The sequence below is a fragment of the Leiobunum rupestre genome, chromosome 7 (genome assembly GCF_980474605.1).
Source record: "Leiobunum rupestre chromosome 7, qqLeiRupe1.1.hap1, whole genome shotgun sequence".
In the NCBI taxonomy this organism is placed as follows: domain Eukaryota; kingdom Metazoa; phylum Arthropoda; class Arachnida; order Opiliones; family Sclerosomatidae; genus Leiobunum; species Leiobunum rupestre.
In genome coordinates, this window is record NC_143390.1 from 59,165,221 (window position 1) to 59,189,675 (window position 24,455).

Sequence of the window (24,455 nt, forward strand, 5' to 3'; positions counted from 1 at the left end):
TTTTGGTAGAAAGTGTATAATGTACAACTTTCTAAAAAATATAGTTTTTGAACAAAATCACTTTTTCCAGCCATAAAAACACCCTGTATAGTTTCTTGGTTAAAGTTATGAGACTCCTTGTAAACAAATTGGAACTTTAAGATGTACGCTACATAACTAAGAAAAATAGTATTTTACTTTCTGCAGTATTGTAAGATAAACATTCCATTTGTTTATAGAGATATTTAACTACAAAATATTCCTATAAGACGTGTTAATTTTATTATAATATTGCTTATCTACCGAAGAAGCATTCTGTTACAAAATAAACTTTCTTCGGCATGGTCAACAATGTGTCATACGTAACCTGAAGGAAATAATCAAATGGGACCGAGTCCCTTAAAAATTAAATCTCCGAGACCTATTTATTCATGGCCTCAGTAGTCCAATATGGTATTGGGAAGGTAACCCAAAGGTTGCATGTTTGAGTGCAGCCCATGGTGAACTGATTTTTCTTAGTCACTATATGGTGTGGTAACTTGAGCAGGAAGCATTCTCACATCTTTTGTCACCAAAAGCTACAGTAATAGTATTTTATGTAGGAAAGTAGTTAATTTAATTTAAATAATTAAAATAAACTAAAGTATGTACGACCTTTTTTAAGAGGAACAAAAATCTGCTTACCCCAACCAATTTGTTTTAACTAAAATGTTATATTTTTATATATAATTAAGGGTCATCGGAAATTTATATTTTCGACGAATATTGCTGAAACTTCTGTTACCATAAGGGGTGTGAAGTATGTTATAGACACAGGAATGGTTAAAGCAAGGTAAGTTTGTTTAAAATAGATTCTAAGAGGAGTCCGTAAAGCTACTTGGAATGATTTATATTGTATCTGTTGAATTAAAAGGTTCTTTTAAAAATTTACTATGTAATTTTATATTGTTTACGATATATATACAATTATTTACAACGTGAACAAGCATTCCTCTGAGGAAGAACCCGGAGGAAAAGGGTTATTTACCTAGCTGATCATAAACTAATGTAGTTATAAGAAGAATATCCAGGTATGTAAGATATTAATTTTAGTAAAGTCTTAACCTTTGCCCACAATTAAAGTCCCACTACACCAGCATCTGAATTGTATACTGAATGCTCATTCCAAGTCGTCTTAGGGATTGCTAATTATTACACAAATATAGTATTGGTATACCCTAAAAGCAGGAAACTATATAGGTAATGTCTAAGGAAGATTTTTATGGCCGTGATGATGCTCGTAGAAACAGGTGTGTCTTAAAGGGGGAAAACTCACGAGAAAAACTCTCGCGCCTCGCTACCCTAATTCGATGAAAACTCGTCATTAAGCCTAGTCATGGTTATTATATAATTAGCTTACCTGATTATCTCTTTTATAACCATACAAATACCTGAAATTAGGTATCACTACACTTCTTTCGCGAAGAACATTATAATTACTTCAAAATATTAAGTATTATAACAAATTGAAGTTTTTACATCCATTGTTTTATAAGCCTTTTTTGCGCGGGAAGACCACCTATTTGTTACTATGACAACGCATTCTTTTCGCGTCAAACCTCGAGCCAATGAATTTGAAATGTCGTGTTACGTCTTACACTTGACGTAGTTAAGCCCCGTCTTTATCTCAACGGGCTTTCCTATCACCGTCCCAATGAAACCCTAGACATTCCAAGTGTATACTTCTGTAATTTATTGCTAAAAGTTAATTGTACAGATATTTTATCATTTTTTTTGTATGAAATTAATTTCGTTTGTGCATTTTGCATGGTGCATCTATGCATAATTTTTCTAAAAGTTTTCATTTTCTCTAAGGTTTAAAAGGAATTTATTTGATGAAGATTTTTGCTACAGATAAAGAGCGAGCTATATTAGCCTATTACCATAAACACATTATCAAAAATTATTAGTTAACACAGATTTGTGCGAAATATTTTTGCTGAGCCATATGTTAAAGAGAGAGGTTAGGAAACGAATAGTTCGTCTTACCATGCAAAAAGCTCTAGTACACTGTGGCTCAACTAGTTTTCTGTCTTATTGAGTGAAAAATTGTTAGACCCTACTAAAATACTCAGTTAGGGATGACGATCGTGTAGGGGGTGACAGAAATTACATCTAGCATTAATTGGATAAATAACTCACTGATAATTTGGGTTCATTTAGTTCAAATCAAATAAACTGAATCAAATTTCTTATTTTTAAAGCATTGATTTTAATTTCAGTGTACACATGTATTTGTTAACCCAAATTACAATTAATATTTGTTATTTAAATTAATTGCTTTTATATTGAGGTTATTAGTATATGCTGGAAATGATATTTACCAATTAAGACCGAATGCTTTTTTGGTGTTATAAAATTTGACGCAGCTAGTATGATTAGCATTAGGCTTTGATTTGATAAGCTGTGCCCATGAAAAGCTTTCCCAGGACTAGATGGTTATAATGCTGTAAATATGTCAAAATAATTTAACTGAACTGCCAACTTTAAGTATTCACTCTAAGAACTTTTTTTTTAAATTTTTGTAATAGGACATATCATCCAGGAAGTGGGCTTGATCTTTTGAAAGTGCAGCGAATTTCTAAAGCTCAAGCTTGGCAAAGAGCAGGAAGAGCTGGAAGAGAATCTAAGTAAATATACGATTTGTTTTGAAGTACCACTTTTTTAACTGCAGCTGTTGGATGGTTTAAACAATATCAATGCAATTCAGTCAAAGTAGAAAATAACATTTGTTAATGTTCAATTGTAATTTGAATGGAAACAACTGGTTAACAAACTGAACAGTTTATTATTAATAATGACTAGTTTATAAGTATATAGACAATGGCAACACTGCCCTTCTGCGTGCCTGTTTAGGAATGGCCTGCTGCATTAAGCGTCGTCACATCATTTGTACTATAGAGCTTACAATTTAAATTTGGCACCGCTACGCCACATGTGGTCAAACCTAGAATTAACCGTATCAACATTGTTTCTTAAATAAATGATTTTGGTGTGTTTTGTTAGCTTTCTGATATTTTCATTATTTGTTCAAACATTCATTAACCCTTTATTGTGACTGATTCTTTGCAAAAATTTGCATTGAAATATCCTTAAATCCCTTTAGAAACTGCATTGCATTTATGATATTTTACAAGAGGATGCTGTTACAAAAATTATATCTCAATGCTCACAATTATTACCACTGATTATTTTCTGTATTTGCAGTGGTTTCTGTTATAGGCTCTTTACCATGGAAGAATATGAAAAAATGGTAGATCATGCTCTACCAGAGATTAAAAGGTAGGGTTTATGTAACATAACTTGGTCCCTGTGCTCAATCTGTTGCTACTTTCACTAGAAATAAGTTAAGAACCACTTTTGAATAGTAAAATATTCATTAAAATATTGCGAGACCATGACTAGTTTCATTACCGTTCTGTAACATAAGCAGGTGTGTACTGAGTCGTGAGGGGCATTTACAGCTTTTAATATTGCTGTTAAGTGTTCTAAAAATTAGCTATGAAAGAACTAGGACATCTATTTTACTATGATCTACAATTTCTAGAGATTCTCTTAAATTTAGTATTACAAAGCTATCAATTTTACAAATAATTTTACTTTTATCAAACAAAATTTTGTTATTTGTATTATTTTTCACGTTTTCTGCTAAGTCGGATGAATAATATTTGTTGTTTTTTACATCGTTTTTGTGTTCATTTAGGCGAAATTTTAAATTTTGTTTCGTTAGACCTACATATACACTGTCCCAATCAAAAGTCTGGCCGTTTTCTCTTGGCAGTAATTTTTTTTCTATTTTAGTTAGAGATCCGAATGAAGGCATCTATGAAAGAATCCCCTCGCGAAAATAATATGCAGTGAAAATTAATGCCCTACCACCATTAGGGCGAGAGCAAAGCTGGAAATAGCCAAATACAATTTGTCGTATCTATGCCCAATGAAAGTAGTATTTGGTATTTAGCAGGTGTAATTACACCTCCTTGGTAGAGGAATGAATATGCTTTGTCTAGAAAATCATTGAAATAAAATTATCACGTAAGCTTTATTCAATATTCTTAAGACTACACGTTTCTCGGCAAAAAAGGTGAAAAATGGCTATTTTAAAAATTTGCTCTTTCTTGGTTTAGGCTGGAAACAAGCTTACTTATTCCTGAAGAGCCAGTTTAATTTCTTGAAGGCTGAAAGAGCTTTTTAGTTACGATACAATCTCACCAATTTTGTTTTCGCTATTAAATATATATTACAAACTGACACCCGGTCAATAGCTCACATTCATCGGCTAATTCCATCAATTAGAAGTGCAACTTTTATCACACACAATTCTATGAGCTTTCAACGCCACTATTTGGGGCTGAGCAAAAATTTTCATGGTCGCCAGCGATATAATTTTAAATACTACTTTCACACTTGCTTTGTTTCACTTAACAAATAAAGTAGGGCTAATTTTCATGTTTCCCACCATCACTATTTCTTCAATAACTTTACAACCACAAATCCGATTTCAGTAATGAAACCAGATTTGGTTTCTGAATATTATGACGCTTCGAACAAGCCTAGACACGACAAATTGTATTTGGCTATTTCCAGCTTTGCTCACGCCCTAATGGTGGTAGGGCATTAATTTTAACTTTATATTATTTTCATGAGGGTATTCTTTCATAGAAGCCCTCATTTCATAGAAGCCCTCATTCGGCTCACTACCTAAAATTGAAAAAAAAAATGGTTGCCAATAGAAAACCGCCAGAAACATTTGATCGGGACTGTTCATGCAATAGTGTATATGTAGGTCAAACCAAACGAAATTTCAAATTCCGCCTAAATGAACATAAAAACGATGTTAAAACCACAAATGGTATTCATCCAGCTACGCAGAACACGTAAAAAATAATCCAAATAACAAAATTTTGTTTGAAAAAAAGTTAAATTATTTGTTAAATCGATAGCAAGATGAATAAGGGAGCAATGAAAGCATAGGCTATATATCCCTAAGGGGACGAAAAGTCCCCTCCCTTCCCCTACAACTTTTCATGGAAAGGGGAAACCAAAGAACTCTGGAGAAAATCCTCTTTAACCAGTAAGGAGAGATTTTACAAACTAAACACAGGTCTTCGAATTTATATGAATGCAAGATCATACTTAAATTAAATAATGTTCAAAAATCAAAATAAGGAAATGGCATTCATATAAGTTTTTATATGCATAATTATATCAGGCATCAATGCCTGACTTTGAAGATTGACAAATTTTAAGTAGTTGACTTGAGCTGTCCAAGTACTTTTAGAAATAAATTAAGTACTCATTATATACCAAGAACCTCATGAATTCCTGGTTCGTTTGAAAGCCATATTGCCCTCACTTATTACGAAATGATTTTATTAATTTTTGGGAATTGTATAAGTTCAGATTTGATTAGAGACGAGCCGGGTACCCTATTTAATCGAGCTTTTTAATCCCAGCCTGTCCCAAACTTGTTTCGGGCCAGGCCGTGCATGAAAAATTTAATATTTTGCGGGTCAGGCCAGGCTTTTTTTTTCGTTGAAAGGTAGTGCTCATTTTAAATCGGGTCAGGCAGGAAGTTTCTAAAAAATAGGTGACCTGACTCATCTCTAGATTTGATCTTTTGTCAGCTCAATAAAATTTGGATTAGGATTTTTTATCATTTAAATTAGTGTTCTCGATTTGACCAAACTTGACGTATTCAAAATTTAATTTGTCTAATTTAGTATAATATTGAATTAATTATAATATTGATCAAATTAATTTTTATTTAGGTTTGACTGAAATCAGATAATTAGTAATTATTAAACCTGTTTAACGATGAAAACAGATACCCAAAACAGGCTGATCCTTTAAATTTAAAAATTACAAGATGGTAAAATGTTCATCTAAATTCACTGTAGATAAATATTTATATTTAATCATTTCTATTTCCATACCTATTAAAATTTGTGTAAACTTTGCCTAATGTTTTATATTGTTTAATTATGTGTAGGTGTAATTTATCAAGTGCAATACTACAAATTCTTGCAATTGGAATTGAAAATGTTAGAGAGTTTGATTTCATGGACAAGCCTGCTAAAGAAGTAATTGAAAGTTTTGGTTAATTTTTTTTATGCATGGGGGTTAGGGATACAATCATAGTCAGAAATAGTGCTAATTCATTCGTTTAAATGACATTTAATTGTTTCATCAGATTGGTTTCCAGCACTAAGAAAGGCCAAAAATATTGCTATATTAAATACACATTACTGAGGGAAAACGTCATTCAAATTTAAAAATCGCCAATTGAGGAAATAATTTTTGTTTTATATCCAGCGTAATGAGGGAAATATACTAAAAATGTGTTAAAATCAATGTAAATTAAGTAGTGAGTCAGCTTAAAACACTAAGATTCTTACTATAAATTTGTTTTCAAAAGTCATGTACCTCTTGGTGTTTTCCATTTTATGGCTTGAGATTGGCACCATTTCCGTCTCTGATGTAAATGATCTCACTCTGTTTGAGGATGAAATGGAATGGGTTTCAAGGCTTGAGCAATTTTATTCTTAAGCTATTATTATTATTGAGTGGGGTGGCAAGCCAAACACTTCGACCTAAGGTCCATTGTGCATCCCCAAACTGGATGACTTAAATAAGTCCTATTGCCGACATAAAGCTTAAAATCTGCCCGGCCGTGATATTAGAGACGTCATACGTCTCCAACCGATGCATACCCAAATGCTCAAACCTCTGGGCTGCATAGTAATCGCAGCTACAGAGTACATGTGAGGCAGTTTCCTCCTCAGCTAGACAAGATCTGCAAATCGGGTCATCACTGACCTCAATAAGCGTTAAATGTCTGTTAAGATGGCAGTGACCTGTAAGTAGGCCAGTAACAATCCTAATACTGGACCTAGAGAGCGAGAGTAATTCTCTGGCTCTCTCCCTAGAAGGACCAAGAGTAAATTCTTTGGCCTGCCTTTGACCCTCAATCTCAGACCATTGTCTGAGTTGACGATCAGACATAAACTTGGAGATCAAGCCGCGTACAAGTCCCCGGGAGATGGGGAGAGCAGGTTCTGGGCCAATGAACCCAACCTTCGCACCTCAGGAGTATTTCCAGAGAAGTGCTTGGGGCTGTTCTCATGGCTCCTCTAATGCCGACACAAGCCAGCCTCTGCAGCTTGCGCAGATCAAACTGCACAGTCCTTAAAGTAACTCTTAGCCACCAGACCACAGCTGCATAAGACAGGATAGGTCTAATGATCATGGTGTACAGCCAGTACACAGGTCTTGCTAACTGCACTTCTAGTTCTCCAAAATAACATTTTTCCCCTCTTGACTATGTAGTCAAGGTGTGGTTTCCATGTTAGTTTGCTATCCAGGATGACCCCGAGGTACTTCACCTCGGTGCTCTCCACTAGGTCCTTTCCAAATAAGGAAATACCCTCAAACATACCTTTTATCCTTCTACGAGTAAAAGGAACCAAGACAGTTTTATTAGGATTAACCATGAGGTTGACCTCCCTGCACCAGCTCTCAACTGATGCTAGGGCCCTCCTCATTACGTCCTTCACTGTTGCCGGGAATTTCCCAGTAATGATGATAGCAATATCATCGGCGTAACTGAAACAGCGGCATCCTCCCCTGTTCAACCTCCGAACGAGTTCATCCACCACCAGGCACCACAGAAGGGGAGAAAGAACGCCCCCCTGTGGGCAACCATGACTGGTGGAGACCATAAGGGAGTCACCCAGCAAGGAGGATACCACTTTTCGGTCAGTTATCATAGATTTGATCCAAAGGCACAATGTGTCATTGATACCAAACCTTTTCGCAGCCTTAAGTATAACTGCGCTGGAGACCTTATCAAAGGCTCCCTGAATATCAAGAAAAACTGCTAACGCAATTTCCTTGTGCTCAATTGCTTTTTCCAGGCAGCTGCTGATACCATGCAGAGCGGTCTCAGTAGACCTGCCCTTCTGGTAAGCATGCTGCGCAGCCGACAGAGGAGAGTTGCAAAGAACCTCCTCTCTAATATAGTTGTCCACCATTTTCTCCAGAATTTTTAGGAGAAAAGAGGTAAGACTAATTGGCCTTGATGCCTTAGCTTCCAGGTAATCAGATTTACCAGGCTTAGGTATGAAGATCGCTTGAGAAAGCTTCCAGGTGCTAGTTAAATGCCCTAGAGCAATACAAGCCCTGTAGATTCTCAGCAGCATAGGGCATAGAATATCAATGCCCTCCTGTAAGAGGATAGGAAAAATCCCATCCGGTCCCGGGGACTTATAGGGTTTAAATGACTTTACAGCCCATATAAGTCTGGAATGCGTGGCGACCTTATTCGCCACTGCCCAATCTTCCCTTTTGGTTCGATTGATCCTTAAAGGGCGATTGTCAGTGTTACCATTACTAGTGAGCTTAGAGTCCGGAAAGTGTACATCTGACATATGTGTCAGAGTGTCCTTACCGGACGTGGAAAAACTACCATCTTTCAACTTAATGGTGTCAAGATGCTTAGTATTATCGTGTGCCAAAATTTTCATTAATTTGGCCGTACTGGGAACATCCGCTATGTTCTCACAGATTTCTCTCCATGAAGCCTTCTTGGCATCGCGGATAGACTTGTGGTAGGTGGTGAGGGTGCGTTTATAGGCATCCCAATCACCCCCCTTCTTTGCCCTATTAAAGAGCCTACGAGTTTCCTTGTGCAGCCTGCCAATCTCGTTGTTCCACCAAGGCACTAGCCTTGGCCGGTTGGCAGGCTTTGCCGGACAGTTGCGGTGATAGGGGTCGATAATGATCCAACACCGATGACAGCCGTGGCCTATCACCCTTTAGGAAGAAATTTATGTCTTCCCTGTAACCGGACCAATCTGTGCCCCTAGGGTTACGAATAGTGGTACAAGCCCATACAGGTTTGACCAGAATATTGAAGCAAATGTGTCTGTGATCCGACAAAGACGGTTCGTTAGACACATGCCAGTTCTTGATTTTATCTGCGACATTTACTGTACACAGTGTTAGATCAATGACCTCACTTCTGTTAGAAGTAACAAAAGTTGGTACCTTGTTCTTATTCAAAATGTGAAGTCTTGTACTAACCAGATATTCCATTAAGTCGTTACCGCGCTGGTTGCAGTCTGAGCTGCCCCAGATTTCGAAGTGCGCATTAGCATTGCAACCGATGACTAGCCTCCTCCCCGAACCCTCACAGTAGCTGACCAATCTGGTCACCCCCTGCGAGGGAGGGGGAAGAGCATCGTCGTATGGTAGGTATGCCGATGCCATAGTAACCTCCCCACCTTCCGTGATGAGCTTTACCGTGGCAATATCCCTGGAGGTGTGCACTGAGAGCGGAAGGGCCTGAATGCCCTTGCGTGTCAGTGCACAAGCCCTGGGTGTAGCAGAGTTATAATCATAGAATATATTACCTGCATTTTGGAGACCAAGTATCTTTCCATTGGCAGTCCATGGCTCCTGTATGAGAGCGACGTCGAAGCTCTCCTTTGCGAACCTCCTACAGAGAACTGCAGTGGCTGCCTTGCAGTGGTGCAAATTAATTTGCAGCACCTTTACACTCATCTTGGTTTAAGGTGAGCTCGGTTGCAGGCCTTAGATGTCTATTCAGACACAGTGGTGGTTGTGTAAAAGTGGAATATAGCCACTCTTACTCTTGAAGGTTGGGTAACGTGCCTTCGGAGGCCTTAGAGCGAACTATACAATAATTATTCTATTATAATGAGATACTAGTATTTCTTAGATATTCCCACCAAGGGAAGAGAATGCAACCAGGCAGCCACTGGGGGACCAACTACAAGTGACTAGTGGGCTAGCTGGGAGTTAACCACTCCCCTACTATTTCCTGACTGTTTCTAACCACTGACTCTACAGTTCTGCTTGAATGACTCTTAATGCCTCTCTCCTACCTCCTTTTATACTAACTCCCACACTGGCGCCACCACCGGTGCCCTTGGGAGTTAGGCTTGATAAGATAAGGGGTATTGGCCATTTGGCCTACTAACAAATATGGCTGCCACTGACTAAGTTGGCTACATTCCCCCCCACTTTGCAAGAGTGGATTTATTTTTTTCAAAAATAAAACACAATATATGGTAAAAATAGTACAAGAAAAGTTTAAGTTAAGTTAAATGTCAAATTCGAGATCCTTATCCAAGAATCGACACATCCTTGCTCGGTGCTCACAGCTGGATTTCAGTTGCAATAATTCAACCTCCAAATCTTTCTGCATCGTAGGGAACCAAAAATCGCGACGAAGGTCGGCTAGCTGACCCCGGTTATGGCAAGCGGCTGCATGACATAAATCGTAGAACCGGTGCGTTAGCTTCTTGGGTAGCATGACCTTGAAAACCCCAGGAGATGGTTCGCACATCAGGAAACCTTGACGCAAGAAAAAGCACTCCATACCAGTGATTTTTCCGGACTGTCTAGTGACAAGACGTTCAATGAGGGATTGACACAACTCATCTTGGCGCTGTAGGTCTCTAAATACGGGGAATGGCAAGATTCTATAACAAAGGTGAATATCATTGAAATGCCGATACGGAAAGTCAGCAAGTTCATTAAGGCGCAACAGGGTTGTGGACAGGAAACGATCAGTCACGATATCTGTAGAGTTAATTCGTAATGGTAAGTCTGGTAACAGAACCACACTAGTGTCATCTTGAAGGGGTACAGTCGCGATGGCTGGAGGCTTTGAAACATTTCCATGAACCACAGAAACCTGCCCTGTAGGAGAATCTGATACAGCAGCAACTGACTCCTCTTGTGATGACCCCACTGGCTTGGAAGCAACTTCAGAGCAACTGGACATTTCAGACGCATGTTCATCCTGATGCCTTTGTCGTGAAGCGAAATGACTGACTTGAGTCTGCTTGTCTTTGGGTTGGACAAATGAATTACCCGCTTGTACAGCGATATCGGTCAGCTCAGAATAGCTGGATACAGTCTGAGTTGATGAATTATCGACATCTAATTCTGTCTGACAGGATGACTCTCGGCTGCTAATGATAACTTCTGTCTGACATGATGAATCTTGACTGGTAGCGATAACTTCTGTCTGACATTCATCAGAAGCAACCTTAGCCGGAACTTGGTATGACACCTCGCAAGTATTGACCAAAGGAGAGCAATGAGTGGGATCAAATGACTCTGCGGATGACACTGCGACATCAGTAGTTGAGGGATGACCACACTGAAACGAAACTTGTTGCTTGGACAATACAGAGTTAAATTTATCAAATTCTTTTAGTATACCAGATAGTAACACTATCAGGCTCTCGTCTTTAGAGAACACTGCCTCAGAATGACTAGGTCTGTAATGCATCCGCCTTCCATAGGCATAAATCTCAGCATTCAAGCCACCACGCCCGTAATGCTTCACTCGTTTATTGCCAAATGGCCTGGCATTAGGGCCACCAGCACCATAATGCTTCCACTGCTTGTTAGGACATCTGTTGGCGTAATGACCTTCGGTCGAACAACGCAGACAAATGACGTTTTTCTTCGCTTTATTCAAAGCAAGGGGAACCACATTTTTAACTAACTCATTTCGCTTTTGAACTAAATCATTAATATATGTTGAAAATTACAAACGCGATGTTTTAAGACGCAAATATTAAAAAAAAAAAAATTACGCGAAAAAAAAAAACGATAAAAATTAATTATTAATTTAGAACTAAGACGTGAAAAAATAGACAAATGGACAGTTACTAAAAAGCGACTAAATACACGACTAAGCAGTATTTAGAAGGCTATGACTTAGCAGACGCCAATCACGCCATTGCTTTGACACCTTTTAAGAACTGGCGGGAAAATAATGTAAACTTTGCCACGTGTGGACGCCAAAATCTAATCACGCCCGATCCGCGATGCGTAAAACTTTAAAAATTAATTACGTTTCGAAAATAACGTCGAGGGCAATTGGCACAAACTGGCTATTAATAATCTATTCAAAAGCTAAGCCTAACATTTACAATCAGTGATTTGGAAAAGCAATGTGAAAGGAAAACGTAAATTACCGTAAATAATCAAAATAGGGGAACTAGGGATTGGGACAGCCATCATATCAAAGTTGAAAATTTTGGGTAAAAAAAAACGATCTCTAAAATCCCAAACAGCTTTAACAAGTTACACCTAAACTTGCCGCTTACTGGAGACTACTGAGAACACCACCAGAGAACTCAGATGAAATTTATAAATACCTTCTGAAGCAAGCCACCATGTCATTGCTTCCGTTTTCCGTTGCCACCAATTATATAGCCACTCTTACTCTTGAAGGTTGGGTAACGTGCCTTCGGAGGCCTTAGAGCGAACTATACAATAATTATTCTATTATAATGAGATACTAGTATTTCTTAGATATTCCCACCAAGGGAAGGCAGCCACTGGGGGACCAACTACAAGTGACTAGTGGGCTAGCTGGGAGTTAACCACTCCCATACTATTTCCTGACTGCTTCTAACCACTGACTCTACAGTTCTGCTTGAATGCTTCTTAATGCCTCTCTGCTACCTCCTTTTATACTAACTCCCACACTGGCGACACCACCGGTGCCCTTGGGAGTTAGGCTTGATAAGATAAGGGGTATTGGCCATTTGGCCTACTAACAAATATGGCTGCCACTGACTAAGTTGGCTAATATTTGCGTCTTAAAACATCGCGTTTGTAATTTTCAACATGGCGGTAAGCTGTGCCACTTATTTTGAATCGTTGCTTTCAAATATTAATGATTTAGTTCAAAAACGAAATGAGTTAGTTAAAAATGTGGTTCCCCTTGCTTTGAATAAAGCGAAGAAAAACGTCATTTGTTTGCGTTGTTCGACCGAAGGTCATTACGCCAACAGATGTCCTAACAAGCAGTGGAAGCATTATGGTGCTGGTGGCCCTAATGCCAGGCCATTTGGCAATAAACGAGTGAAGCATTACGGGCGTGGTGGCTTGAATGCTGAGATTTATGCCTATGGAAGGCGGATGCATTACAGACCTAGTCATTCTGAGGCAGTGTTCTCTAAAGACGAGAGCCTGATAGTGTTACTATCTGGTATACTAAAAGAATTTGATAAATTTAACTCTGTATTGTCCAAGCAACAAGTTTCGTTTCAGTGTGGTCATCCCTCAACTACTGATGTCGCAGTGTCATCCGCAGAGTCATTTGATCCCACTCATTGCTCTCCTTTGGTCAATACTTGCGAGGTGTCATACCAAGTTCCGGCTAAGGTTGCTTCTGATGAATGTCAGACAGAAGTTATCGCTACCAGTCAAGATTCATCATGTCAGACAGAAGTTATCATTAGCAGCCGAGAGTCATCCTGTCAGACAGAATTAGATGTCGATAATTCATCAACTCAGACTGTATCCAGCTATTCTGAGCTGACCGATATCGCTGTACAAGCGGGTAATTCATTTGTCCAACCCAAAGACAAGCAGACTCAAGTCAGTCATTTCGCTTCACGACAAAGGCATCAGGATGAACATGCGTCTGAAATGTCCAGTTGCTCTGAAGTTGCTTCCAAGCCAGTGGGGTCATCACAAGAGGAGTCAGTTGCTGCTGTATCAGATTCTCCTACAGGGCAGGTTTCTGTGGTTCATGGAAATGTTTCAAAGCCTCCAGCCATCGCGACTGTACCCCTTCAAGATGACACTAGTGTGGTTCTGTTACCAGACTTACCATTACGAATTAACTCTACAGATATCGTGACTGATCGTTTCCTGTCCACAACCCTGTTGCGCCTTAATGAACTTGCTGACTTTCCGTATCGGCATTTCAATGATATTCACCTTTGTTATAGAATCTTGCCATTCCCCGTATTTAGAGACCTACAGCGCCAAGATGAGTTGTGTCAATCCCTCATTGAACGTCTTGTCACTAGACAGTCCGGAAAAATCACTGGTATGGAGTGCTTTTCCTTGCGTCAAGGTTTCCTGATGTGCGAACCATCTCCTGGGGTTTTCAAGGTCATGCTACCCAAGAAGCTAACGCACCGGTTCTACGATTTATGTCATGCAGCCGCTTGCCATAACCGGGGTCAGCTAGCCGACCTTCGTCGCGATTTTTGGTTTCCTACGATGCAGAAAGATTTGGAGGTTGAATTATTGCAACTGAAATCCAGCTGTGAGCACCGAGCAAGGATGTGTCCATTCTTGGACAAGGATCTCGAATTTGACATTTAACTTAACTTAAACTTTTCTTGTACTATTTTTACCATATATTGTGTTTTATTTTTGAAAAAATAAATCCACTCTTGCAAAGTGGGGGGGAATGTAGCCAACTTAGTCAGTGGCAGCCATATTTGTTAGTAGGCCAAATGGCCAATACCCCTTATCTTATCAAGCCTAACTCCCAAGGGCACCGGTGGTGGCGCCAGTGTGGGAGTTAGTATAAAAGGAGGTAGGAGAGAGGCATTAAGAAGCATTCAAGCAGAACTGTAGAGTCAGTGGTTAGAAGCAGTCAGGAAATAGTATGGGAGTGGTTAACTCCCAGCTAGCCCACTAGTCACTTGTAGTTGGTCCCCCAGTGGCTGCCTTCCCTTGGTGGGAATATCTAAGAAATACTAGTATCTCATTATAATAGAATAATTATTGTATAGTTCGCTCTAAGGCCTCCGAAGGCACGTTACCCAACCTTCAAGAGTAAGAGTGGCTATAGTGGCAATATCCCTGGAGGTGTGCACTGAGAGCGGAAGGGCCTGAATGCCCTTGCGTGTCAGTGCACAAGCCCTGGGTGTAGCAGAGTTATAATCATAGAATATATTACCTGCATTTTGGAGACCAAGTATCTTTCCATTGGCAGTCCATGGCTCCTGTATGAGAGCGACGTCGAAGCTCTCCTTTGCGAACCTCCTACAGAGAACTGCAGTGGCTGCCTTGCAGTGGTGAAAATTAATTTGCAGCACCTTTACACTCATCTTGGTTTAAGGTGAGCTCGGTTGCAGGCCTTAGATGTCTATTCAGACACAGTGGTGGTTGTGTTTGTGGAAACCCCAACATACCCACTGGTCTGACTTACATCCCTAGCCTGCCCCCCTGTTGCACCCTCCAGTGGTACAACATCTTTGATCTCGTCGGTGTCCGACAAAGCAAAGGCCTTTAGCTCCTCCACGAGATTATCTTCCATTGGAATGTCCTCTCCGGAGTCCCTGACATCTACCTCATCTTCCATCCTTGAGATCTCCAAGGCAGAGGGTTCGACTGAACCACCCTCCTTTACAGGATCCACCGGAGCTGTCGGGTCAGGTTCATGAAGTATCTTAAAGATACCACTGTCCAGACCCGTTAAGGCTCGGTGTCCTGCCTCCTTGATAGCCTTAACCGACTCTCCATCCACCTGGAAGATCCAGCGGATGGCAGTCGGCTCATCGGCTTTATTTACGACCTTCCAACACTGCGTATTTAGCGCGTTGTTGTAGGTCCTGAGTCTACGAAGGAGGACATTGCCATCCTTGGTGTAGACGTCCTTGGTGCGGAAGGCTACCTTGAAAGGTTTCGGTAGGTCGACGGCCTTCATTACTGAAAGCCGTGACCCCCCCGGAGACAAATTCCTTCCGGTCAAATCCTCCCACCAACCAATCCGCTGTAAATGCATCCTTACAGAGGTAGTGAATGGCGCCCCCAACTAGCTGAAAGTTCCCAAAACGAGGTAGAGGGTCTCCCAAAGGTGACCCATCTATCCGCTTCAGGACCTCACGCTGGATGGTGCCCATTTCCTCTGCGGAGATGGTCTCCACAGGATAGCCTTCTTTAACGATGGCCATCTTTGTGGAGCTTAAGGTTTCGCTATAGGTTTGGTCGTGAGACTTCACCTTTTTGGAAACCCTAGACTGGGAATCGGGGGAGTCATTTTCCCTGGAACGTTTTGAAAGTGATGGCGGGGGGTCGTCCTTACCAGGGACCTCCTCCTGCGTCAATCTTTCCCTGCGGCGTCGATTCCGCTTTTGAGTTTCACTGAGGGGTTTATCCCCCTTGAACCCTTGCTTCACCGACTGGGTCTTGCCAGAGGCAGACCCTTGAAGGCTAGGCCGGGTTCTTGTAGGGGAAAGTCCCCCCTCCAGGTTAGAAACAGGGGGGGGGGTAACACCCGAAGATGAACCCTCCCCTTGCTTTGGGTTGGGTCCTTTTGAACCCTCCCCTTGCTTTGGGTTGGGTCCTTTCGAACCCTCCCCTTGCTTAAGGCTGGGTTCTTTCGAACCCTTGCCTGGTTTTTGTTTTTTTGTTTCCATTTTGGTCCCACGAGAAAAGAGGAGAGTAAAAAGGCACCGCCCTTAATCCTCTGTCCGGGCGGAAGGCTAAAAATACAACGGGGTGTCGCCTGGTGCCCCGAGGGGATCGTTCACGATACCGTATTTACGCTTCCCCGGTACCACTCAGCCCTCAGCACGATACCTCACACCTTTGCTTAAGGAAGAAGCAGAGCCTTAGTTGGCCAGCATGAAGGGTTTCCCCTCCACCTGTTACTCCCTTCCACCACGAAGAGGTACAAGGTTGCAGTTTATGGAAGGGATTAGCTAAGCTAAAAAGGAGTACACTAAAAATCTCCGCATGCATCAAGCAGGTTGCAACACCCAAAAACTTGGTCTGAGAGTTAACACGTTATGTGAATCTTTCTAAATTAGGAGATTGGTTTAAAGTGCTTAAAAGCAATAAATTGGATGTGTGAAAATTTATCAGAGAACATGGTTAGTTGATTGGGGTGATCTTGAAAGCAGTCAAATGGAAAACGCTGTAAATTTATCTGTATATCTCATGAATAATGAGGTCTAATATATAGAGTCATCTTCATGTCACAGTGGACTTGACTATAATTGAAACTCTAAAAATCACTTACACTCGACTGGTCTGAAGATTGCACATTTAAATATTAGAAGTATTAAGTATAAGATTACTGAGGTTGAACATATTCTTGAAGAAAATGGTTTCGATATAATTGGACTTACTGAAACATGGCTCTCTCCAGAGATTTCTGATGGAGCATGTTATATTCCTGGCTATAATTTAGTGCGAGAAGACCGAAAGAATAAAAGTGGAGGTGGAGTTTGTTTGTATTATAAAAATGATCTTCCTATTTCAAGAATTAATAGTCTGCCCTTAAATTATGGAGATCTTATGGGTAGATGTAAATTATGTAACGCATCTCATCAAACTGGCCAAAACTAACTATTTTAAGGACAATTGTGACAAATGCCAAGGCGGTAAGCATATGTGGAAAGCTCTAAAACCTTATGTAAAGATAAAGGACACCAGGAAAATTTCTACATTAAAATATCAAGGCGAAGTGATCACAGATTCTAGCCAAATCGTTAATTGTCTGAACAAATACTTTATAAACGTGGCAGATATGCTACTTGTAGATTCGGATGTAGTTCGGAATAACGACGCTGACCCATTAAACGAGTCATCAAGAGACTTTGAAGAAAATGTATTCCAAATAAATAAAACAATGGACAATACGATAAATGAGTTCAACGAAGATACGGAGGAGCAAGTCTTTGAAGTCATAAGGAAAATCAAACCGAATAAAGCAATGGGACCTGATGGTCTTTCCCCACAATTAATAAGAAATTTAGCAGCGGTCATTTCATAATATCTTGCAGTACTATTTAAGTTATCTTTTTCAAAGTCTGCTTTCCCAGAGACCTGGGAGACGGCAAAAGTCACTCCGGTTTCAAAATCTGGGGACATAGAAGACCCAGAAAATTTAAGGCCAGTTTCAGTGTTGTCAATCTTTTCAACCTCTTGTGAAAGAGTAGCGTACCCCTTACCAAAAAATTAGTTGTCTAAAAACTACTTAAACTTGGTTTTAAGTTGGTATTTAGTTGGTATTTGAGACAAATACCAACTAAATAATAACTTAAAAACCACTTAATACCAACTAGAAGTAGACTTAAAACCAACTCTGATTTCGCTTAATGGGTGCAACTTAAAGCCAACTTAAAACCAACTCTGATTTTGCTTAATGGAGGCAACTTAAAGCCAACTTGAAACCAACTTAAAAATAATGTGTAATTTTCTGACTACTATAAACCAACTAATTACCTACTTCAAAAAATAAGTATTTTCCAGCCAACTTAAAACCAACTTATTACCCCTTTAACTAGTTTCTTGAAATATGCTGGCAACTTGAGCCTACTTGAAACCAACTTAATATCAACTAAAATGTGTTAACAAACTTAATATCAACTAAAAACCAACTTATTTTTTCGTAAGGGACAAGAATGTAAATAATAATTCACTTATCGAACGGTCTCTATGTTATGGTCATTTTTGTTGATCTGTCAAAAGCATTTGACACAGTACAACGTGACATTTTTATTGACTCTCTGAAGAAAAGTGGTTTAAGTGGTAATGTACTATGCTGGATGAAATCATATCTCACTAATAGATCACAGATTGTCACCTATAATGGAAACACCTCTGACCAGCTAATAATCAAACATGGATTTCCACAAGGCAGTGTGATGGGTCCACTCCTTTTCAATGTATATATACTGCTGACGTATACTGAATGGGTTTGCTAATGAGTATGCTGAAGATGATGGAATCGTTTTAGTTTAGAAAAATTTAGTAGAATTAGTCTCCAAGGCTGAAGACGACATTGTCGGCCTAAACTGTGGTTTGCTTGCTAAAAAACTCTCAATAGATCCAAAACAAAGTTTATGGTGTTTTCACCAAATAGAGAAATGAAGAAAAGAAACCGTGAATATTTAGACGATTTGTAACAATACGATTAACAGGACTTCCTTCTTTAAGTACTTGGGAATTATTATAGATGAAAACTTAAATTGAATCCCGCATGTTGACTATCTTCTTAAGACAACAAAATCTGGATATTGGTCCTTAGACCCTTACAAAACTTTGTTAATTCTGATACCTTAAGATTATTGTATACCTCCCTTACTAAACCATTATTTGATTATGGTAATCTATTTTACTCACAAGCCAATAAAACCACCCTAGATAAACTGAATTGTGTATTACACATGGCTGTAAAATTAATTGCCAAGAAAACAAAATATTCTTCTATTACTGAGGTAAAGAAGATAGCAAGTATGTATAGCCTCTTTATATTTGTGTATAAAATTAAGCAAGGGAAAGCACCCCCATATGCTATAAAGTGGTTTCAACAACATGTTCATGGACCTTATACTAGAGGTTGCAAAAATAACTTCTATGTTGAAATGTGCAAAGAATTTCGTGGGAAAAGTGTCAAATTTGTCACTATACAACTCTGGAATCAACTGCCAGATAAATATAAATTGAATATGTCACTAAATGTGTTTAAAAAAGAAATATCTCTTAATTTAAAACAACTTGATCCATAAATCCATAGGTGATTTATTTTACGCCTGAAGTATGTTATGCGTCTAATTTCCATCTAGTTTAATGTAATTTAATGTAATTCATTTAAAGTCTAGTTCATTTTTTTTAATTATGACTAGGACCCTTTTGTAAATAAGAAATTTTTCTTAAAAGGTGATCCAATATAAAAGCATTTTATTACTATTATTATTATTATTTTTATTTCTCAATTTTTTCTACTCTTCTGTTTTGTCATTTTCCTTCCCCGAAATTCAGTAATTAAATATTTATTGTTCTTTTTTTTGTAGAGTATACAATCTGCTCTTGATCAGCTTCACTTGCTTGGAGCTGTTGACAGTAACCAAAACCCAAAGGTGAATAAATTCAATCGGTTAAATACATAGAATTCATGGGAGAAACTTGGCTTGCTGTGAAGGGAAGGAATTTAAGAATACAATGAATAATTTTGTGTGGTTTGCTCCGTTAACGAAGAGTATAATGTAAGACGTTAAATGGTGGATCAATGAAATACAAAATGTTGGAGATTGTTTTTTAGTGCGAAAAGTCTATAGGAGCCCGTATTTTAACTATGTAGTGCACCTATCCCAAGGATGTTTTCCAGCTAGTTTAGTGGAAATTGATATATTCAACAGATTCTGATAGTAAATTCTCTATGTAAATTTTTGAAAAACTCCTATCCAGTGCCAGTTTCGCCGAGTGTATAATCCAGGTTCAAAATTATATAATTACACCACAATTTCTACCATAAGTCTATAATATTGTTCCATAAGTTTGTCACTTTGGGGAATATTTTACTGATAGCTAGTCATCACAAGAAGATAATCTCCCCCGAGCTAGACGTTATCAAAGACTACGTTTGACGCGGGAGCAAACGGATGCAAAATGGTGACGAAGCCCATAATGCATGTCTGTCTTTTGAATAGTTCTCACAAGGAGACGGCCCGAGGTGGTTCTCACGGCGTTTGTTCAAAGTTGGGGGATTGTAACATGGAAAAAAGGTAAAGGGAATGTTTCTGACAACTTAAAGTATAAAAAATTAAACTTAAATTAACATGGGAAAATTATCAATTCTAAGGGCCTGTGCGAAACTTAAAAAGTTAAAATAATTTTTGTTTAAATGAAAAAATTGACAATTTTACATAACTTTGCACTAATAAGGGGGAATAAACTATTTTGGGTTAAATTGAGCTAAATTGAATAAATACGTTATAATTTTAGGTAAAATACAACATATTTGTGAAACTTACGCTGGGATAACTGCCATATATTTTCGTCAATAAATCTGAAAATTTCTACATAATATCATCTGATTGATGTAAACAGCCTTTTAGATTTCGATAGAAATACGACGCCGTTTTAAAAAATGGCAGATATAAATATAAATCATGGTGTGAAAAGTTTGGTAATTTGTATCCAATTAATCTGATTTTCTACGTTACTTAATCTGCCCATGCTAATTCGTGCTATAGATTTTCATAGAAATCCGACGCCATTTTGCATAATGGCAGATATCGGTTAGTTCCGTAATTATTTGTTAATTAATCTGAATTTTTCTACGTTTGCATTATATGTCAGAGTTAATCGGCGAATAATTTCGGCAGTCATCGCATCATAAGTTATATTTCTATCCGCCATTTTTAAAAATTGCGTCAGATTATTATGAAAAACCTATAGGGCTAATTCACTCGGGTAGATATTGAAATTCAGATTAATCGATAAATAAATTTGAATTTTCCCTTGTTATTTTACGTTGAAATTTTTTTCAGTTTAAGTTGTCTGAAACATTTTTGGTTGCCATAGCAAAATGGAAGACCAGCCTAACTTTTCCCTTTAGCTTTTTTCCTGTTAATCTAGGCCTAAAAATCCCCCCACTTTGTAGTTTATGGGATGTATTGCTTCGCGTATTACAGCCCTGTTATATTTTGTTTAGTTTAGGCCCTTCTAAGATCAAGGGTCGACTGCTATGGTTTTTTAATTATGGTTTTCTTAGTGTGAATATTTAAAACGCACACGCTTAGAGATGGTTGTCTTGCCTCACCTCATTTTAGTAGCATTCCATATGTCATATAAAGTGTAGAATAAATGGAAGTATTTGTAAAGAAAGAAGGTATGCACATGTATATTAAATCTAACAAAGGTGTAAGTGTAGGTTAGGGTTAGCAACAACACGTGGAAACAAATATGGCGGCGAGTAAAGGCGATGACATTTTTTGTTTCCCAAAATCAGATGGAACTAATTAAGCAGAATGGAAGGTGGATGTGAAAATGGCCTTGGCAGCAAAAGGATTGGACAAATATATTAATGCAGCAACAACTCCACCAACGATAAGAAAACCAGGACTTTGGGTTTTCTATGTCTCACTATCACGCACCATAAGATTAATCAGTTCAACGACCGAACCAGTAGTAGCGTGGGAGCTATTAAAGACAACATACGAACCCTCATCTCGAGCACGACTTGCGATGTTACGAAAAGCATTTATCACATGTATTCCACAATCAGGCGAAATAATTGAATGTTTTCTGAATAGAGTTGAAGAAGCTGCAGCGACATTATTAGAAGCGGGAGCTACTGTACCCGATGGAGGAATATCATATCAAATGATCGAAGATTTACTGCCGGAATACAACGGAGTTGCTTTGAATATATATCAGTGGTCCGATGCCGACTTCGAAACCGTATCAAAGGTGAAGAACGCAATAACCGCTGAAGCTAATCGATTGAGACTTAAGAATTATCATCAGGAACCAACGACAGACATAATGTCTACGCAAGGCCAAAAGTAGAGAGTTCATAATGAATCGAGAAATCGCCCCCAGAGAAGAAGGGAATTTAGAGAAACTAGAACCTGTTGCAACTGTGGATTAACAGGTCACATAGTGAAACATTGCCGAAAACCAAAGAGGTATGATGCCACTAATCAGAGGAGGAGCAACAGTTACAAAAGACAATGCTATGATGTAGCAACGGTGTCCACAGCGGAAGATAGCAATGTCTCTTCAGATGAACGGATTTGGTGTTGGGGAAATTGTAAAAGATGATTGACTAAGAATTAATTAATTGTTTTAATTAAAAACTAGTTAAAAATATAAATACATCATATTCAAAGAACTAGCTTATGCTAGGCTAAACTTGCTAAACACTCCATGCGGAGAAGGGAACTAAACATGCTCATGCCTCAGTGGGTGCGCGTTAACTAACACAGCTGTTCTCTACTATCTACATTGGTCCATTAGTTTATACACATTACTACAACAACATTACATGCCACCATACTCCGGCAACACCTAATATCTTATATCTTCTATAGAATAAATAACATCATATTAGTTTGTTAATCGTTATAATTAATTTGTCAAAGTTAATTAAACTTTATATCCTAACATTTGGGACTCAGTAGCCGGCATGCACTTATGCAATGAGAAGAAGTGGCTACGTAATTTTAAGCCAATATCACCAATAGAGATGAAATCATGTGATGGATCATTTACAGTCACCGGAATGGGGGAAGCAGTAATTGAGCATCTAGTTAGTGGAAAACCCGTCTCCAAATTTTAAAGAAAGTTGGCTACGCCTCAAATGGACGTAGAAATCTTATTAGCGGGTTCCAAACAGACAAAGCCGGACATCATTGGGAAGGTAGCAATATGAGGGTCATGGTAGACTGTAAAGGAGAAACAATACTTGTGTTCATGTGGTCTATATCGTATGCAAGGCAAGCCATATCCAGGAGAAATATCATCAATGGAGGCGAATGTTATAAGACTTGGATTTATCACTTTGGCACCAAAGGCTTGGTCATACAGCGGACGTACAATTGTACAGATGTCAAAGAGTAAATGTGTTCGAGCCCTACTAGAGTTAAAGTATCACGGTTTGCAGTGTGACATTTGCAAAGAAACGAAAATGACAAAGTTAACTAGAAAACCAAATCCAATTATAAGAACAAAACAAATGTTACAACTCGTACACACCGATGTATGGGGTCCTTCGGCCTATAAGTCAGGCTCTGGATATATTTATTACATCTCTTTCGTTGATGATCATACAAGATGGACCAAAATTGATGTCATGACCCATAAGTGGGAAGTATTCGATAAAGTATGTCACTATATTACAAAAGTGGAGCGACAAACAAGCCAGAAAGTTGTTTTGTTTAAGAAGTGACAATGATATGGAATACTGTAGCAACAAAATGAAATCTTTTCTCAACACCATGGGTATCCTACATCAGCGTACGAATCCCTATACGCCAGAGCCGAATGGTACTGCTGAAAGATACAACAGAACGGCACTGAACGCCATGAGAGCTATGTTAAAGGATGGTAATCTCTCACCCCGTTTAACAAAATCAGTGAGAACCACCTCGGGTCGTCTCCTTGTCAGTAAAATTTTTGCATGTGAAGAATAGGCAATGTCACACTTATGTAACAATGTTATACACTTATGTTACTACCCACCAGTTTTGGTTTTAAAATTAAATGTAATGTAATTGAAACTTAAAGGGTAAATTATATTTTAGTACATAACTTTTCTAAGATGATACTGTTCTCATATGATTCATTCATTTTGAAATTTCTATTCTATTCTAGACAAAATTGAATGACATTGGAAAGAAAATGGCAACATTTCCTCTAGATCCAAAATTTGCAAAAGTGTTATTAATGTCCAAGGATTTTCAATGCACGTAAGAAAGTATAATATAAGAGCATTTGATAAATTAAAAAGAAATTTCATTTTATCATTTGAGACTTGCAACTGCAAGTTGAAATGATCTGCATTTGATTTCAAGTTTGATAGTATAATTTTGATACCTCATAATCTGGAGGGTTTGAGTTTTTAGAGAAATAATTTATATCAGTCAAGTTGGACTGGGTATATTAAAACTAAAGAATAAGGACTAAGTAATGACGTCTTTTTTATGCTACTTAACACTGCTATTTCAATTATTATAGCTTAGGCCCCTGTTTTAATTAAAAGAAGAGATCACTAAATTTAAAATATACATTTATATGAAGGTCTTATAGAAATTTAATTTCTTAAGAGTTTTCACGAATTTTGGTCCTACATCCATGTATTTATTAAACTTACTGTTGGGGATAAGCCAAAACTTTTATTTTCT

At 38.4% G+C, this 24,455-nt stretch overlaps 2 protein-coding genes across 3 annotated transcripts in view; both read left to right on the plus strand.

Annotated features, from left to right (window-relative positions):
• ath (ATP-dependent RNA helicase DHX33) overlaps positions 1 to 24,455 on the plus strand; it is a 71,276-nt gene that overhangs the window by 24,683 nt on the left and 22,138 nt on the right. Inside the window, exons 12-17 of the mRNA XM_090152766.1 lie at positions 714 to 811; positions 2,550 to 2,648; positions 3,226 to 3,300; positions 6,011 to 6,101; positions 19,620 to 19,685; positions 23,926 to 24,020. Of these exons, the coding sequence (XP_090008892.1) occupies positions 714 to 811; positions 2,550 to 2,648; positions 3,226 to 3,300; positions 6,011 to 6,101; positions 19,620 to 19,685; positions 23,926 to 24,020 (524 nt within the window). The remainder of the gene's footprint in view (positions 1 to 713; positions 812 to 2,549; positions 2,649 to 3,225; positions 3,301 to 6,010; positions 6,102 to 19,619; positions 19,686 to 23,925; positions 24,021 to 24,455) is intronic.
• On the plus strand, positions 20,308 to 22,302 carry LOC149937588 (uncharacterized). 2 transcript variants are annotated; one of them, XM_090152768.1, is made up of 4 exons: positions 20,308 to 20,330; positions 21,560 to 21,797; positions 21,864 to 22,020; positions 22,078 to 22,302. In XM_090152768.1, the coding sequence occupies exons 2-4, from the start codon at positions 21,598 to 21,600 to the stop codon at positions 22,117 to 22,119; spliced, it is 399 nt and encodes a 132-aa protein (XP_090008894.1). In that variant the 5' UTR covers positions 20,308 to 20,330; positions 21,560 to 21,597; the 3' UTR covers positions 22,120 to 22,302. The 2 variants fall into 2 exon arrangements, with proteins under 2 accessions (XP_090008894.1, XP_090008893.1); XM_090152767.1 differs by having other exon boundaries at positions 21,864 to 22,302.